Raw genomic sequence first — 14,253 nt, 5'->3', positions numbered from 1 at the left:
GCAAGGAGAAAGCGCATGCACAAAGGCAATTCAAGTGAAAACATGCTCGATGCTGGCAGGGTACACTGCCTATTTCTTAGCTGTGGACATGGGAGCAAGGGGTAGAAAGTCTCCCAGACTTGAAGGCAAGGTAGGGTAGGGGGAATAGATTAAATCCTTTATAAACTCGAAATCCTACTTTTCAGAATGAGTGGAGAAAGTTTTGGAATTCTGAAGATAAACAAGGTGATACGGCCTGATGTGGTTTTTAAAAGAATCACTGGCTACTAGCTAATTTTTTAAAGCTTTGAAATCTTTGTTTGAAATCCTTTGTTAGAAGTTTTATAACTGAAAATGTTTAGAGGGATATATATTAAAATGTTAAATCAATGCTGGTTTCAAAAAGTCACCTTTTATTCCAATTTTCAAAGTTAATTTTCATCAAGCAAATGCCTTCTGTTTAATTAGACAAGGAGAAGTATGTGGAAAAAAGAATTGCTTTTTCTACCAAATATATGACAGCTATATAGTTATATATTTCACATAATTATTTTACTTATAATAAAAAGTTTGAAAAATTATCTTTTAATAAAATAATTCAAGGTAGAACATACAATACTGCAAAAACATTTGAACATGTAGAAAGTCAGAGATAAAGTGGTTGTTTTTAGAAATGTCACAAGATCTCATATGTGTATTAATGATATATATAATCCAACTTTATACCCCAAATTCAATTTATCAATAAAATTGGCTTCTGTCTTCTTTCAAATGGACTTTCCTAGATTTGGTCTAACCACACATTATTCCTAGATTCTGGAACTCATTATAAAGAAGAAAAATGTACTATGCCTGGGGGCAAGGGAAAATAATGACAAATTGAAATATAGTACATGGATGCTAGCAACAAATTTCTAAATTAGGCTTAAATCAAATCAAATCCCAGCATGCAGTGGGCAGGCAAAAAGTCTGTGGTATTGATATGAATATTTGAAAGAAAATATTATTTGCCAGAATCAAAACTAAAAAGCAACTCTTCACAATAAACACTTAATGTCAGCATTTTAAAAATCCACAAAAGTTTAAAAGGACACAGCTCTCAAATTCTCAAGATCAAAAGCAATCAAGCCTCAAGTAAAAGTTAGGGAGATAAAGGAGCAGATGAGGAAAGATCCTTGTTCCTTACTATCTTTCTATAACTTGTTTTTACATATTCTTTTAACTTATTCTAATAATTACCTCTACCACCCTCCCAAATCCATACCTCTGAGATTTCTAGTATACCTGTTTAATTAAGCAATCCTAGATTCCGAAGACTGGGAACTCAGCAATTAAGCACATAAATGCTATATTGCTTTTGTCTGTCCTCGCTTTTTAGCATTTCAGAAACTGAAAACTCTGCTTACATCTCCTGCCTTAAGTATTAAGAGTAGCTTGCTTTAAATACCAAGGAAAACTAAACAAATATAGGCCCTTACTAGTTTCAACACCAAGATTACATGAGCAAGTAGCTCAAAACTCATCAATAGCAGCCGTCTATTCACAGTGACATTTAAGTTATTATTGACTTGGTTGAGCTATTTAACTTCTTTATGTGAATCCTAAAACCTATTGTCTCTAAGTCTTTTCAAATGAGCCACACAAAGAGAACCCTCTTGAAGGTTGTTGTAGTCTTTCTAACATCACTCTAAGGGCTACAGCCAATCTATATACCTCTAGATTCATGTGATTACTTTGTAAGATCCTCCAAACTCACATCCACACATACATCATTTGATAAGTTAACTACATAATCTATAAGTTATTATAAGATTTTATTAAATACTTATTTTAAAAAAACTTCAACTATCCCTTTCCTCAAAGTTTACTTACAATAGGATCTGACAGAGAGGCTGCCAAACTATTTTCATCAAACCACAATTTTAATTTGCCCACAATAAAACTACATGGTACATATGCATATATAGAAGCTATAAAACTATATTCTTTTGGCAACATTCCTACTACTAAGAAACAGTAATAAAATATTATATATATATATATGTTATATACATAATATATATATATAAAGGATCCAAAGGATCTTATCTATAACAGAAAAAAATAGATTTATCAAAGTGTTTGAAAGTGTGGGCAGGAAAACAGGGGAATGGAATCCAATCTATTACGATCAGATCTATTTATTTTTGAGCTGCGCACTAGTATCTACTCTGGAGGCTAACACTGAAGAGGATCAGTTTCAGGCCAGCCTAGAAAATACAAAGCCCTGAATTAAGACTCTATTGCTCCCATATATTTTTTTTTCGGTCACGGTTCTTGAACTCTGGGCTTGTGCACTGTCCCTGAGCTCTTCAGCTCAAGTCAAGCGCTCTCTACCACTTGAGCGAGCCACAGCGCCACTTCTAGTTTTCTGGTGGTTAATTTGGAGATAAGAGTCTCACCAATGTTCCTATCTGAACTAGTCTGAACCCTGATCCTTAGATCTCAGCCTTCTGAGTAGCTACGATTACAGGCTCACGTGAGCCACTGGCGCCTGGCAGCTCCCAGATATTTTGAACATTAAAAAGAAACTGGAGTTTGGTATGCTAAGGAAACAAGAGATGACAAATATTCTAAGCTACCATTACAACTACAGCTAATATGAAAAGTCTGGTGTTTTGTGGGTGTTTTTCTTCTCTTTAAATTCTCCCTGACATTATGATTGCATAATTTTAAGATTAAAAGTGGAAAACACAAGGCTATTTTCATGTCATCTAAGCTTAGCATCTAAAAAGAGAACAAGATATGAACTTACAAGTGCCATTAACTATATCACCCATGGCTGAGACTGCTAAAATAGAAATATGAAGTCTATTTAACTAGTTAGAAAGCCTACTAAACCTAAAACATGCATTTATGATGTGAGGGAGTTCATATCATGTTATCTTTGTTTTGACTGTATGAATCCCCCATATTTAAGGAACTAAACCTATAACAGTTTGCCTGATTATTAGGGTTCTAAAACCAGGGATTGGTGGTAAAGGTCAGGGTATTTATTACTTCCATTTTAATAAAATAAAGGAGCTATACTTATCAAGAGTTACACATTTTGTCAAAGAAAGGGATACCAAAGATTGCTAAGGAGAATGGCAAATATGGAGAGAATCTATACTTTTAAGAAAAGGAGAAAAAAAATAGCAGGAAAAAGCTATTTAATAAAGTAAGATCATTGGCCTGTATTTGTGAATTAATGCTGATAAAAACAATAACTGAGCTCAACCTTGAGCCCAGAATTTCTAGGTGCTCCTCAGAAGGTTATCTAAGCATCACTTCTCTTTGTCCACTGACAGAGAGCAGCCCTACACTTGAGTTAAGAACTTTCGATCCGAGCCAACAGTATAAAGTCTAGGTTTCAAATCTAACTTCTAAATGTTCCCTAGTGGTTAAGATAAATCTGAACTGTTAGAGAGAAATGGAGATAGAAAGTCATCTTTTATCCCCATCACCTGACCAAAAAAAAAAAAAAGGCCAGAAATAGTATCAATCCCCAATAAGCAACTAGGAAATAGGATGGGTTTGTAGAAGACCAAGAGTAGAATGAAAACTGCAATCTGTTCAGACAGTGCCTAAGATTAACAAAAAAAGTTCCCTCTTCCCCTGAAACATACAGAAAATATTTCTTATTTTCTTCATTATGAAAAGAGATGAAAACTGAGTGGAACAGAACAGAAGAAAAAGACAAAGATTTCTAAGGAGAACATAAAGACATTGGGGGGGAGGGATGTGGTGGTGGATTATTAAGGCATTCATAGCAAAACAAAACAAAACAAAACAAAACTTACCAGAATTGACAAGCAAACAAAAGCCAGTATCAACTAATCAGCAATGTTGTCCTTAAAGAAATATCCAATGATCTACTGAATAGTAAAACTTTACTAAATTAAAAATAGTAAGGCAAAATAACCATATAACCCATACTTTAAAGTTTTTCATGTCAGATATAATGTATTTTTGGAAAATACATGTTTTGTCAATTATGTCAATGAAAGTCTTTCTTTGCCTCACTTAAGACAAAGTGTATATGTTGTTGCCAGTTCTCTTCCATTCATGAATGGTTGAGAGACACTAAATGCCCTTTTGTTAACTTGTAAAGAACTCCCCTTCTTTTATCAGGCTAACTTATAAGCTTTAGATCTTGGTTCCAACTGAACTTCTGTAGGCCTTTCCCAAATCCACAGTACTCATGCTCTCTCTTTTACTTTTTTGTAGTACTAAGATTTGAACTCAGGCACCCTATCATTTGAGCCACACTTCCAGTCTTTTTTGCTTTAGTTTATTTTCCAGATAAGGTTTTTACATTTTGCCTACACTCACTTCAGACTGTGATCCTCCTACATCTCATCTGCCCACTGTACAGGTGGAATCAGAGATGTGTACTACTATGCTCATCTTGATTTTTGAGGCAGGATCTCCCTAACATTTTTGCTTGTACTGGCCTCAATAGTGATTGTCTTACCTTTATTCCCCTCAAAGCCAGAAATATAGGAATACAATGCCATGCATAGCCTGAGGTAGGCAGTCTTGATAACATTTTATACTTCCACTAAGCATTTAAATACAGTATAATTATCTAGCAGTGATTAGAGTGAGTAGGTGCTCAAATATTTGCGGACACAACAAGTCAAAAGTAAAGTTGTCAAGCTGGGTGTCGGTGGCTCACACCTGTAATCCTAGCTACTCAGGAGGCTGAGAGCTGATGATCATGGTTCAAACCCAGCCAGGGCAGGAAACTCTGTAACACTCTTATCTCCAATAAACCACCAGAAAACTGGAAGTGGCACTGTGGTTCAAGTGGTAGAGTGCTAGTCTTGAGCTGAAGAACTGAGGGACAGCGCTGAGGCCCAGGGTTTAAGCCCCACGGCCAACAACAACAAAAGTAAAGTTGTCAGTATAACCTCAAAGTGGTAGACAAGCCAATCATTCAGATTAGGCTGCAGCAGAAATATGAAATATGGGTAAAGGTGGTAAGCAGAGGCTGGACAGTGAGGATGAAAAATTCCTCAGGGATGAGTATATTCTCTGTGTGGGACAGACTATGCAAAAACTTCTGAAAGTAGATGACAGCCAGACTGACTGCTGTATACTCATTCACCATTACTAAGCCATTCATGTTCATAATGTACATGACTGCCTTAAAATTTAGGTGCGTCAATTTAAGAAAACAGGTACAAAATTATTTCACTTGATGTACAAACTATTTAAGGCTCACCTGTCATAGGATCAAAGAGCTGATTAGCTTCTAAGTCTGTAAAAGTACTACTACAGACAGGACATTTAAAGGAAGCCCGGTTGGTGGAATCTCTCTCATCAGTTTCAATCCTCCTTCTCATGTGGTCCAATTTGTACTTAACAACATTAACAAGAGTACGATAATTGATAAAGTAGTAGTTATGGCGAGTGGTTTTGCCATCTGCAGCAGTCTCTACCCTCATTCTGCATTTGATGAACTTGTCTCCCTTTAAGTTATTCAAAACAGATCGAAGTTGCTTCCGATCAAACTTGAGCAGCTCCAGCATATCTTCCTCTTTCACGCAGGGATTCCTGATCAAGATGTCCAAGGCCAACACATGTTCAATGCCATAAAACCCCCGGATCACATACTTGGCTAACCTCTTCAATGCTGCTGGAACTTCGGTGAGAACATCTGGATCTGCCATCTTTTGTAGCAAGCTTCAACTATACTGAATTAGAGAGAGACAGATCATAAATTCGAGGACATGGTAATTATTTTAAATCTATAATAGTCTGCCTATTATTGATAGCGTAGTTACCACTGTTCTTAAAAGTACCACAAAGGTACTCAAATGTTGCTTTAAAGGACTTGTATAAAAATTTTTTCACCTAAAAAGCTTGACATATTTCTTAAATGTAACCTTCATGATCAACAGAGTTCTTGATTCTAAAAAACTATTATTCACAATGATATATTATATCAAGACCACTTTATTTCAGAAATAGAAACACAAAAATTCTGTGAGATGCTCACCATCTCTATGAATGCTGGGAAGCCCCTCAGTTAACATACCCTTGAAGTACTGTATTTTTACTTAAGTAAAAATTTTGTACCAAGATTTCAGGATGTTTTATATAGTCAGGCATTCACAACAAAATCATGACAAAAACCTTTGGATATCTGACCCCCAAAATATCCTTACTTTACAAGAAATTAACACTTAGATCCAGACTGCTTTTGTATCTAATTTCCATGTTCTGGTCCAGAAAGTTATCCTCTCAAAGTTCAAATTAGCAGGTGATTGTTAAGACTTACATGTGACTGTTAAAACCATGGGCTCTGGAATTAGGCAGCCTATGCTTTAGTAGCTCTGTGAGCCTAATCAAATCCATCAAACTAATTCAAGTCATATTTTATTCTCTAAGAAAGAGAACGTGGGTGTTGATAAGAATTTAAGTAAAGTGCTTACAAAAATCTTGTTAACAAGGGCAGCTTCCCCATCAATTTAATGTTACCAATTTTAAATAACCAGGCTATCACAAAGACTAGATAGGAAAATGTCTGATATTCTACTGAGCTATTTAAAATGAGGAATCATATTCAGTTATTAATACTAGTTTCAACTAAAGCTTTTGCTTGAAATCAACCCTATAAAAATTTTTTTTAGCAGTACTAGGGACTGAACTCAACAATTCCTGCTTGCTAGGCAGGCACTCTGCCATGTAAGACATGCCTCCAGTCCCCTTTTGCATAATTAGTTTTGAAGTAGGATCTTATTTTACACCAAGACTGGCCAGGGCTTTGATCTTCCTACTTGTGCTTCCCTGGGTCACTGTATTGATTGAGATGGACTGTTGCAAATTTTTATGCTGGGAGTGGCTTTGAACTGTGACATCTGATATGTCTCCCAAATAGCTAGTATTATAGGCTTGAACCATCTAGCTCCTAGCAGACTTTATGACCCTTATGGTTTTATATTCTAAATAGCCAATGTACATACCTATATGGAGGGGAGGTGGATAAGCTCCATTTATAATAAAGGAAAACTAAAAGGAAAGCCAGTTATAATAAAAATATACTGTTAAAATGCTTTTGATACTGTAAATACTCATGCATACCCATCTCTCTGTGCATATCTATATGTCTATATAGCTATATATGGAAAAAAATAGCACCTAAATTTGAACTATTGGTCCTAGAGCTTTCCTGTCACCTCAAGGCTTAATGATGCCTTAGGTTTATACCAAAATAACATCACAGCATAGTACCGGACACATTTTACTCTCATTTCCAGTTTGATTGATACACTGTTCTTAAATCTAGTTTCAGGTTTTTTGTTATTGCTTTACATGTCCAAAATGGCAGGTTTAACACATGGTTTTAGAAACATCCAAAAGACCAAAGTAGGACAAATAATTTCAACATAACCTGTTTTTCTAGTATTTCCTACTATTTCTATTTTCTTCTATGGGTCCCTGCCCCATAACTTTCCATGCACCAGACTAATAGTTCTCAACTAGAATCATCTGGGCAGCATCTTTAGAATTTAAAGTCCCATTTGCAGAAGGGTTGCTTCCACTGATGGGCCAGATTAGACATGGCACTGATTTTAAAAGCTTGGAACAATCTGGACCCCTGGCTTTATATATCATATCACTGCATATCCTGCACGGAGGTCTCTGTACCACCTATTACTCAAACTATTTCTTTTGCTTGAAACATCTTTGGGAACCCTGAAGATTACAGCAAGGAATGGCATGAGAGTCTGCAATCCAACAGTATGGAGATTTGAATTCCAGTTTTATTTCTTAGCCTGTTGATTCAGAAAACCCTTAGCCCCAGATTCTTAACCAACAATTGCCTTCCTCATACAGTTGAAGTATGAATTAAATGAGATAATTAACATAAAATGTTCTACTTCCAAGGTTGGCATTCATAGTAAAATCTCCTTATAAAAGAGATCTTGCCACACAGAATGACCAAAGGGGGATACTCTTAGGGAAGGAACACAAAGGCACATTATTTCTGTGCCTCTGGTCATATGAAGGGGTAACAATGCCCCAAAAAAATTGTGCTCATTATCTGACTAATCAAACAGTAACCCTTCTGTATATCACCTTTATAATAACAATAAAAATATATTTAATTTTTTAAAAAGAATTAGGAAGAAAAATAAAGTGATCTTGTAAATTGGGCATAGTGGTACATTCCTGTAATGCCAGCAGGAAGATTATGAGTTCCAGACCAGTTTGGGCTACACAATGAGACCATGTCTCAAAAAAAAAAAAATCTATTCTTCATAGAAACATGAGGACTGGCCTCAGATGTAGGGAGAGGCACTACAGAAGTATTATAAGAAAAAAAGAAAAAAGGAAGAGGACATGATGAATGAAACATCACAGAAACAAAAATAATATATTGAGCCGGGCACCAGTGGCTCACACCTGTAATCCTAGCTACTGAGGAGGCTGATATCTGAGGATCATGGTTCAAAGCCAGTGTGCAGGAAAGTTCATGAGACTCTTATCTCCAATAAATCACCAGAAAACCAGAAGTGGCTCTGTGGCTCAAGCAGTAGAGCCCTTGCCTTGAGGTGAAGAACTTAGGGACAGCGCTCAGGCTCAAAGCTCAAACCCCACGACCGACAAAATAATAATAATAATAATACCAATATATTGGACACCAGGAAAAATCTTAAACACTTATTTTGAACCATTGATACCAGGTAAAGTACTGCCAAGACAAATAGGTAAGACCTCAAAAGGAGGAATTCCCTTCTAGAAGTTTGTCCTTGAGAAAATATCATGCCTTACTCCTTTAATGCCCACCAGGAGTGATCAGATGAAACTAGAGTTCAAGAATGTCAAACTGGGCTACCTTGTTCAAAATCTCTGTATTTTGAAATCCACCTTACTCACCACTGCAGTCTCTCCACCACTACTCCTCTTCCCAACACATACTAAATCACCCTACTTGGTATCTGAATTTCTTGTTATTTAGTTCGGAGGTCTAAAACCGCAGCCTATACACACTCATCCTGAGTGTTTTGAACATTTTCTGAGTTGTCACATTTAAAAATCAAGATATTTCACATACAATTCCACTTAGAACTTCTTTTGAAAACTGGAAATATCTGTGGGAAAAAAAGTGAGCCCGTGTTCTCACTTAAAAATAAAAACCTGAAGCTGAATACCAGAGGATGGATTCTTTTAGACAAGGAAGGAGCTCTGCTGGGTCTCTGGAGGCTTCCGAGTGTGCTTAAGGGGATTTCCTTTTTAACTTACTAGGGCAGTCATTCCAGCCTCATCTATGATCCTTTCAAGACAAGACACACACACACACACACACACACACACACACACACACACACACCCATATCATATCACAGAAACATTTAAGGACCACTGTGCACACACACACACACACACACACACACACACACACACCCATATCATATCACAGAAACATTTAAGGACCACTGTGCACACACACACACACACACACCCATATCATATCACAGAAACATTTAAGGACCACTGTGCTCCAGGCACAGGGCTAGACAAAGCTGGAAATACTTGCATTTAATCTTGTTAAGTCTCATATGCAGCCACACTCATACTTGCAATCGTATGAGCAACACGTGCTCCCTGAGCCCCCAAAGCTAAGTACAAATAGCCATCCCTCTAAGTCTGGTGACATTTCCACAGAGGCCATTCTCCCTAAGTTGCACAGAATTATCTCCTTTCACAGGTCCCTATAGCTCCTTCCCATTTTGTACTTTCTCTATAAGTATGCCTAAGACCAGAAAATCAATTTCATCACGGAATTTCCAGTATCTAGCACAGCTAGAAAAGTACTTCACAAAACAATTTCCTAGACACGTGTTCTTCCAACACGCCCATCCTCCCGACTTGCCCACCATCCACTTCACCTACACTTGCTTTCACAATAGAAAAAGACAGCTGTTAAGCCAACTTAGTCTCCAGCGTTAAGCAGAGATGTGACTGGGTCGAATTTTTAACTTCTTTCATTAAGCCTCTGATTGCAGGGTGGGGAATGAAAGGAGAAGGGAGGTGCTCCCGCTTGGATTACTTTATATAGACAGTGGTTTCCGTTCTAGAACTCGGGTGCGGGACAGCTCTCTGCGGTTTCTCCGGAGCTGTCTTCTGGGGGCACACTCCCCGCCATCACACATAATGCGGCACCCAGGAACGCGGGCCCCCCGCACCCAGCTGCCCGCCACGCGCGGCTGCGCTCAGGAGGGCTCGGTCCTCCCGCCTCGGCACCCCGCCATCCCGCTCTCCCTCAGACGCTCCCAGGTGTGTCCCGGGCCACACTCGGCGCAGCCCGGCCTGTCCTACCGGAGGTCGCACATGGGCCGCGCCGAGGTCAAGGGTTCTTTGGAAGACCAAGAAGAGGACCACGGCCAAAAGCTGGCCGGAGAGAAGGGGGAAGAGTTCAGTGAAGAGAGTGGACCGGGACAAACATGAAATACGATGCCGGGCCCGGACACTGGAAACAAGGTACAGGGAATAAAGGTTTACCGAAGCGAGTCCACGTTCACTCCCACTACGGCTGCCCCTGGGCACCCCCAACTACCGGCTTACAAGAGTCCACGCCACCTGTGCGACAAAGAAAACGCCAAATGTCTGCGACTAGTCGAGAAAACCGCCCGCTCCCTTTAACTAGAACGGCCAATCAGAACCGCGGGTCCATCAATCAACTTAGTCACGACATGAATAGCCAATGAAATAAAGGCGCTGCCCCCTATACCCCGTTCTGATTGGCCTAGAATCCCGGAAGAGGTCTTAACCCCCGGGGAGACAGTGGCAAGATGGCGTCCCTGGATCGGGTGAAGGTACTGGTGTTGGGAGACTCAGGTGAGCGGCTTAACCCACCTCTGGGCCTCCTGACACTTTACAGTTTTTCAGTACTCCTAATTCCGTGTTGCCTTACCTCCATCTTCCTGTCTCTTCAGTCCGTGGCTGAAGTTTCTCCCAGGGTCTTAAAACTACATTTCCCAGAGGCCTTTGCTCCTTTGGACCGGGCGGCAGCAGGATCGCGCGAGCGGGGGCGCGCCGTCCGGGCTCTTCCCCGCCATCGCGTGTTCCCACGTTAACTTTCGGGCCAAAGGTGTATTGTTAATTCCTTCATTAAAAAGAAGAAGAAGTGTGCAGGTTTTGGGTGTAGTAGTGGGCACTCAGAAGGTAGTAGGACCGTGCCTCAGATCTTGTTCATTTCGTCAGCTGTGCACTAACAATGACAGACAAGATTGACAATGACGCTGTCAAGTTTTCTAATCGCAGAACTGGCTTGAACCCAGAGTCCATGGGCTTAAAATACTAAGCTGTACGAAGCTTTACTCTTAACTATCCTCGATTTCCTGGCTCTGGCATAATCCGTTGAAAACTTTGTATGTGCTAGGTTTGGGGAATGGTGAAATTCAGATTAAAGACTCGGTGCAATTTAACCTAGTGTTAGAACCTTTTTTGACACTTTGGACATTTTTCGAACAACAGTTGAAATCTGAATGCCCTCTTTCCTTTCTCTTTTCCTTTCTCTTTTCCACGATAAACTCTAGTCCAACTCTGCTTAAGAACTTGAGTAAATGCTAACCGTGCATTTTGTAAGTGTGCTTCTCTGGAGCTGACCTTTTCAGTGGGCTGTAAACAGACATTGTGCTAATGATGATATTTACAGGTAGAGAAAATGGACACACACACACACACACACACAGAGCTTGAAAACTAGCGCTATAGTAAATACGTAATTGTGGTTGAAGAGTGAAGTCAGTAATATTAAGTTGCCAGATTAACGGCATTACAAAATATTTACAGACAACATTATTTAATAGTCTTCTGAGAAAATTACCTTTTGGAGCCCAGAACTGGTGGCTCATGCCTGTAATCCTAGTTACTAGCTCAGGAGGCTGAGAGGATCCATCGTGAGGACGGATGGGGGTTTGAAGCCAGCTCAGGCAAAACTTCATGATAGAGGGTCATATGGTTATATACACAAACTGATCTCCATGGTGAACTCCTTTGATTAACTGACAGGTCAACAAAATGAGTACTAGGAAACAGAACTATGCTTTGTCTGAGGGGAGGGGAGTAAGAAAGGGGAAAAGACAAATGGAGATGTGAATAGTGGCAAATACAGTCATTACATTCAGTGTACATATGTGAAAATGGAACTAGGTAATTTGAGGGGATGGGTGTGGTTGGGAGAGATGAGGATGATAATAATGAAAGGGATGACACTGATCAAAATGCCTCATACTCATAAATTGGCATATTGAACTGGAACCCTTTTCTAACAGTTTTTAAATATTTTTTTTTAAAAAGGAGCTGAATACAGGTGTCTCACATCTGTAATCCTGACTTCTCAGAAGTCTGATATCTGAGGATTTGATATCAAATCCTCACCAGCAGGAAACCAACACCAGCAGGAAAAGTCTGTGAGACTCTTACATCTAATAAACTATTCAGAAAAATCTGGAAGTGGCACTTTGGCTCAAGTGGTAGATCACTAGCCTTGAGCACAAAGAGGCTCAGGGACAGCACCCTAGCCCTAAGTTCAAGCCCCAGGACCAGCAAAAAGAAAAGGGAAAAGGGAAAAAAGTTCATGAGACCCCTTCTCAACTAGTAGCTGAATTTGGTGGTGTATGCTTATCCCAACTATATGGTAAGTAAAGATTGGGAGGATTCCAGCTGGGACAAAAAAAAAGTTGAGAAGACTGCATCTTAACAGAAAAAAAAAAAAAAGTAGTGGTATGTGCCTGTCTTTCCAACTATGGTGGGAAGCCTATATAGGAGGATTGGTCTAGGCTGGCTCAAGCAAAAAGTAACAGAACCTATCTCAAAATTAACCCAAGCAAATGGGACTTGAGTGCCTGTCTAACAAGTTCAAAATCCTGTACTGCAGCTGTGCACTGGTGGCTCTCAACTGTAATCCTGGCTACTCAGGAGACTGGGATTTGAGGGTCACAGTTTGAAGCCAGCCTTGGCAGGAAAGTCCATGAGACTCTTATCTCCAATTAACCACCAAAAAGCTAGAAATGGAGCTGTGGCTCAAGTGATAGAGTGCTATTCTTGAGCAAAAAGCACAAACACAGGTGAACAGGCTCTGAGTTCAAGTTTCAGGACCAGAAAAAAATACTGCAAAAATAAGTTTCAGATTTTGTAAATCTATTAACACAATCCCAATGTATGTCAACTTCATTTCTTTTTTCTTTTTTTCTTTGGCAATACTTGAGATTGAACTCTGGGCCTACATGTAGGCAAGCACTGTAACCACCTCCAGCCCCTTTTTCCATTGGGTTTAAGGTAGGGTCTCACATATGCCCAGACCAGTCTGAGCTGCAATCTTCCTACTTGTGCTTCTCTGGGTTACTAGAGTGTACCTATGTTCCCAGTCATGGTGATTCTCCCATAGCTGGGATAGCAAGCACACACCACCACACACAGACATTAGTTAAGATGGAATCTTTCAAACTTCTTTTGCTTGTGCCAGCATGGAACCACTATCCCCTATTTCCACCTCCCAAGTAGCTAGGATTACAGGCTTGAGCTACTGCAACTGGCTTGTCAACTATCTTTTTACTGTCATGTAACTTGAAGTAATACTGAAGTCAATTTAATAAAATTATTTAGTGTAACAGATGGAGAAAATAATGGTATCCAAAAAGGACTCAGCAAGAGGATCGCTGAGTCACCAAGATAGCAATTCTTCAGGATAAGTAAAGTATATATATTATCTCTTCTATAATTCCATTTTTATGATGGAAGAAGAGGGAACAGCACTAGAGTTTTGAATTCAAAGCCTGTGCTTACTCAGCAAGAAAGAACTCTACCACCTCTTGGGGGGTTTTGCCCAGGACAGGCCTTAGATGTCAATCCTTCTTTGTATTTTTTTTAGCTTGGACTGTAGGTGTATATGAGCACTACACAATTCTGTTTTTTTTTTCCCCCCTGCAGTGGTACAGAAGCCTGAACTAAGGACTTCACACTTTTGCCCTGTTTTCTTGCTCAAGCTAGCACCACTTGAGCCAGGCTTCCAGTCTAACTTTTTTGCTGGCTAATTGAAGATAGAGTCTCAGATTGGCTTTAAACTTTGATCCTCCAAGCCTCTGTCTTATGAGTAGTAGGATTACAGGGGAGCCACCGAAACCTAGCTATAAATTCTGTTTTCTATTATCTAACAGTTCCTTCATGTTACATACTGTTGGAAGCAATTTGCTTTTCAACATATACTACACAAGATGGTAGGGTTATAGGTATAGA

At 39.4% G+C, this 14,253-nt stretch overlaps 2 protein-coding genes across 4 annotated transcripts in view; one reads left to right on the top strand and one right to left on the bottom strand.

Moving 5' to 3' along the window:
- Positions 1-10,636, bottom strand: part of Gtf2e1 (general transcription factor IIE subunit 1) — a 31,271-nt gene extending 20,635 nt beyond the window's left edge. The window contains exons 1-2 of one of the 3 annotated variants that reach the window (XM_042669657.1): positions 10,579-10,636; positions 5,228-5,699 (exon numbers count right to left, since the gene is read on the bottom strand). In XM_042669657.1, the coding sequence (XP_042525591.1) occupies positions 5,228-5,675 (448 nt within the window). In that variant the 5' untranslated portion in view covers positions 5,676-5,699; positions 10,579-10,636. Of the gene's footprint in view, positions 1-5,227; positions 5,700-10,515 lie in introns of all 3 variants that reach the window. The other 2 variants (XM_042669645.1, XM_042669655.1) reach the window with 2 other exon arrangements.
- A 147-nt stretch (positions 10,637-10,783) lies between these two features.
- Rabl3 (RAB, member of RAS oncogene family like 3) overlaps positions 10,784-14,253 on the top strand; it is a 43,518-nt gene continuing 40,048 nt past the window's right edge. Inside the window, exon 1 of the mRNA XM_042669842.1 lies at positions 10,784-10,851. Coding sequence (XP_042525776.1) covers positions 10,806-10,851 — 46 coding nt within the window. The 5' untranslated portion in view covers positions 10,784-10,805. The remainder of the gene's footprint in view (positions 10,852-14,253) is intronic.

The sequence above is a fragment of the Dipodomys spectabilis genome, unplaced genomic scaffold (genome assembly GCF_019054845.1).
Source record: "Dipodomys spectabilis isolate Male_0828 unplaced genomic scaffold, ASM1905484v1 ptg000017l, whole genome shotgun sequence".
Taxonomy (NCBI): Eukaryota; Metazoa; Chordata; class Mammalia; order Rodentia; family Heteromyidae; genus Dipodomys; species Dipodomys spectabilis.
This window is presented reverse-complemented; position numbering and strand designations above follow the sequence as displayed.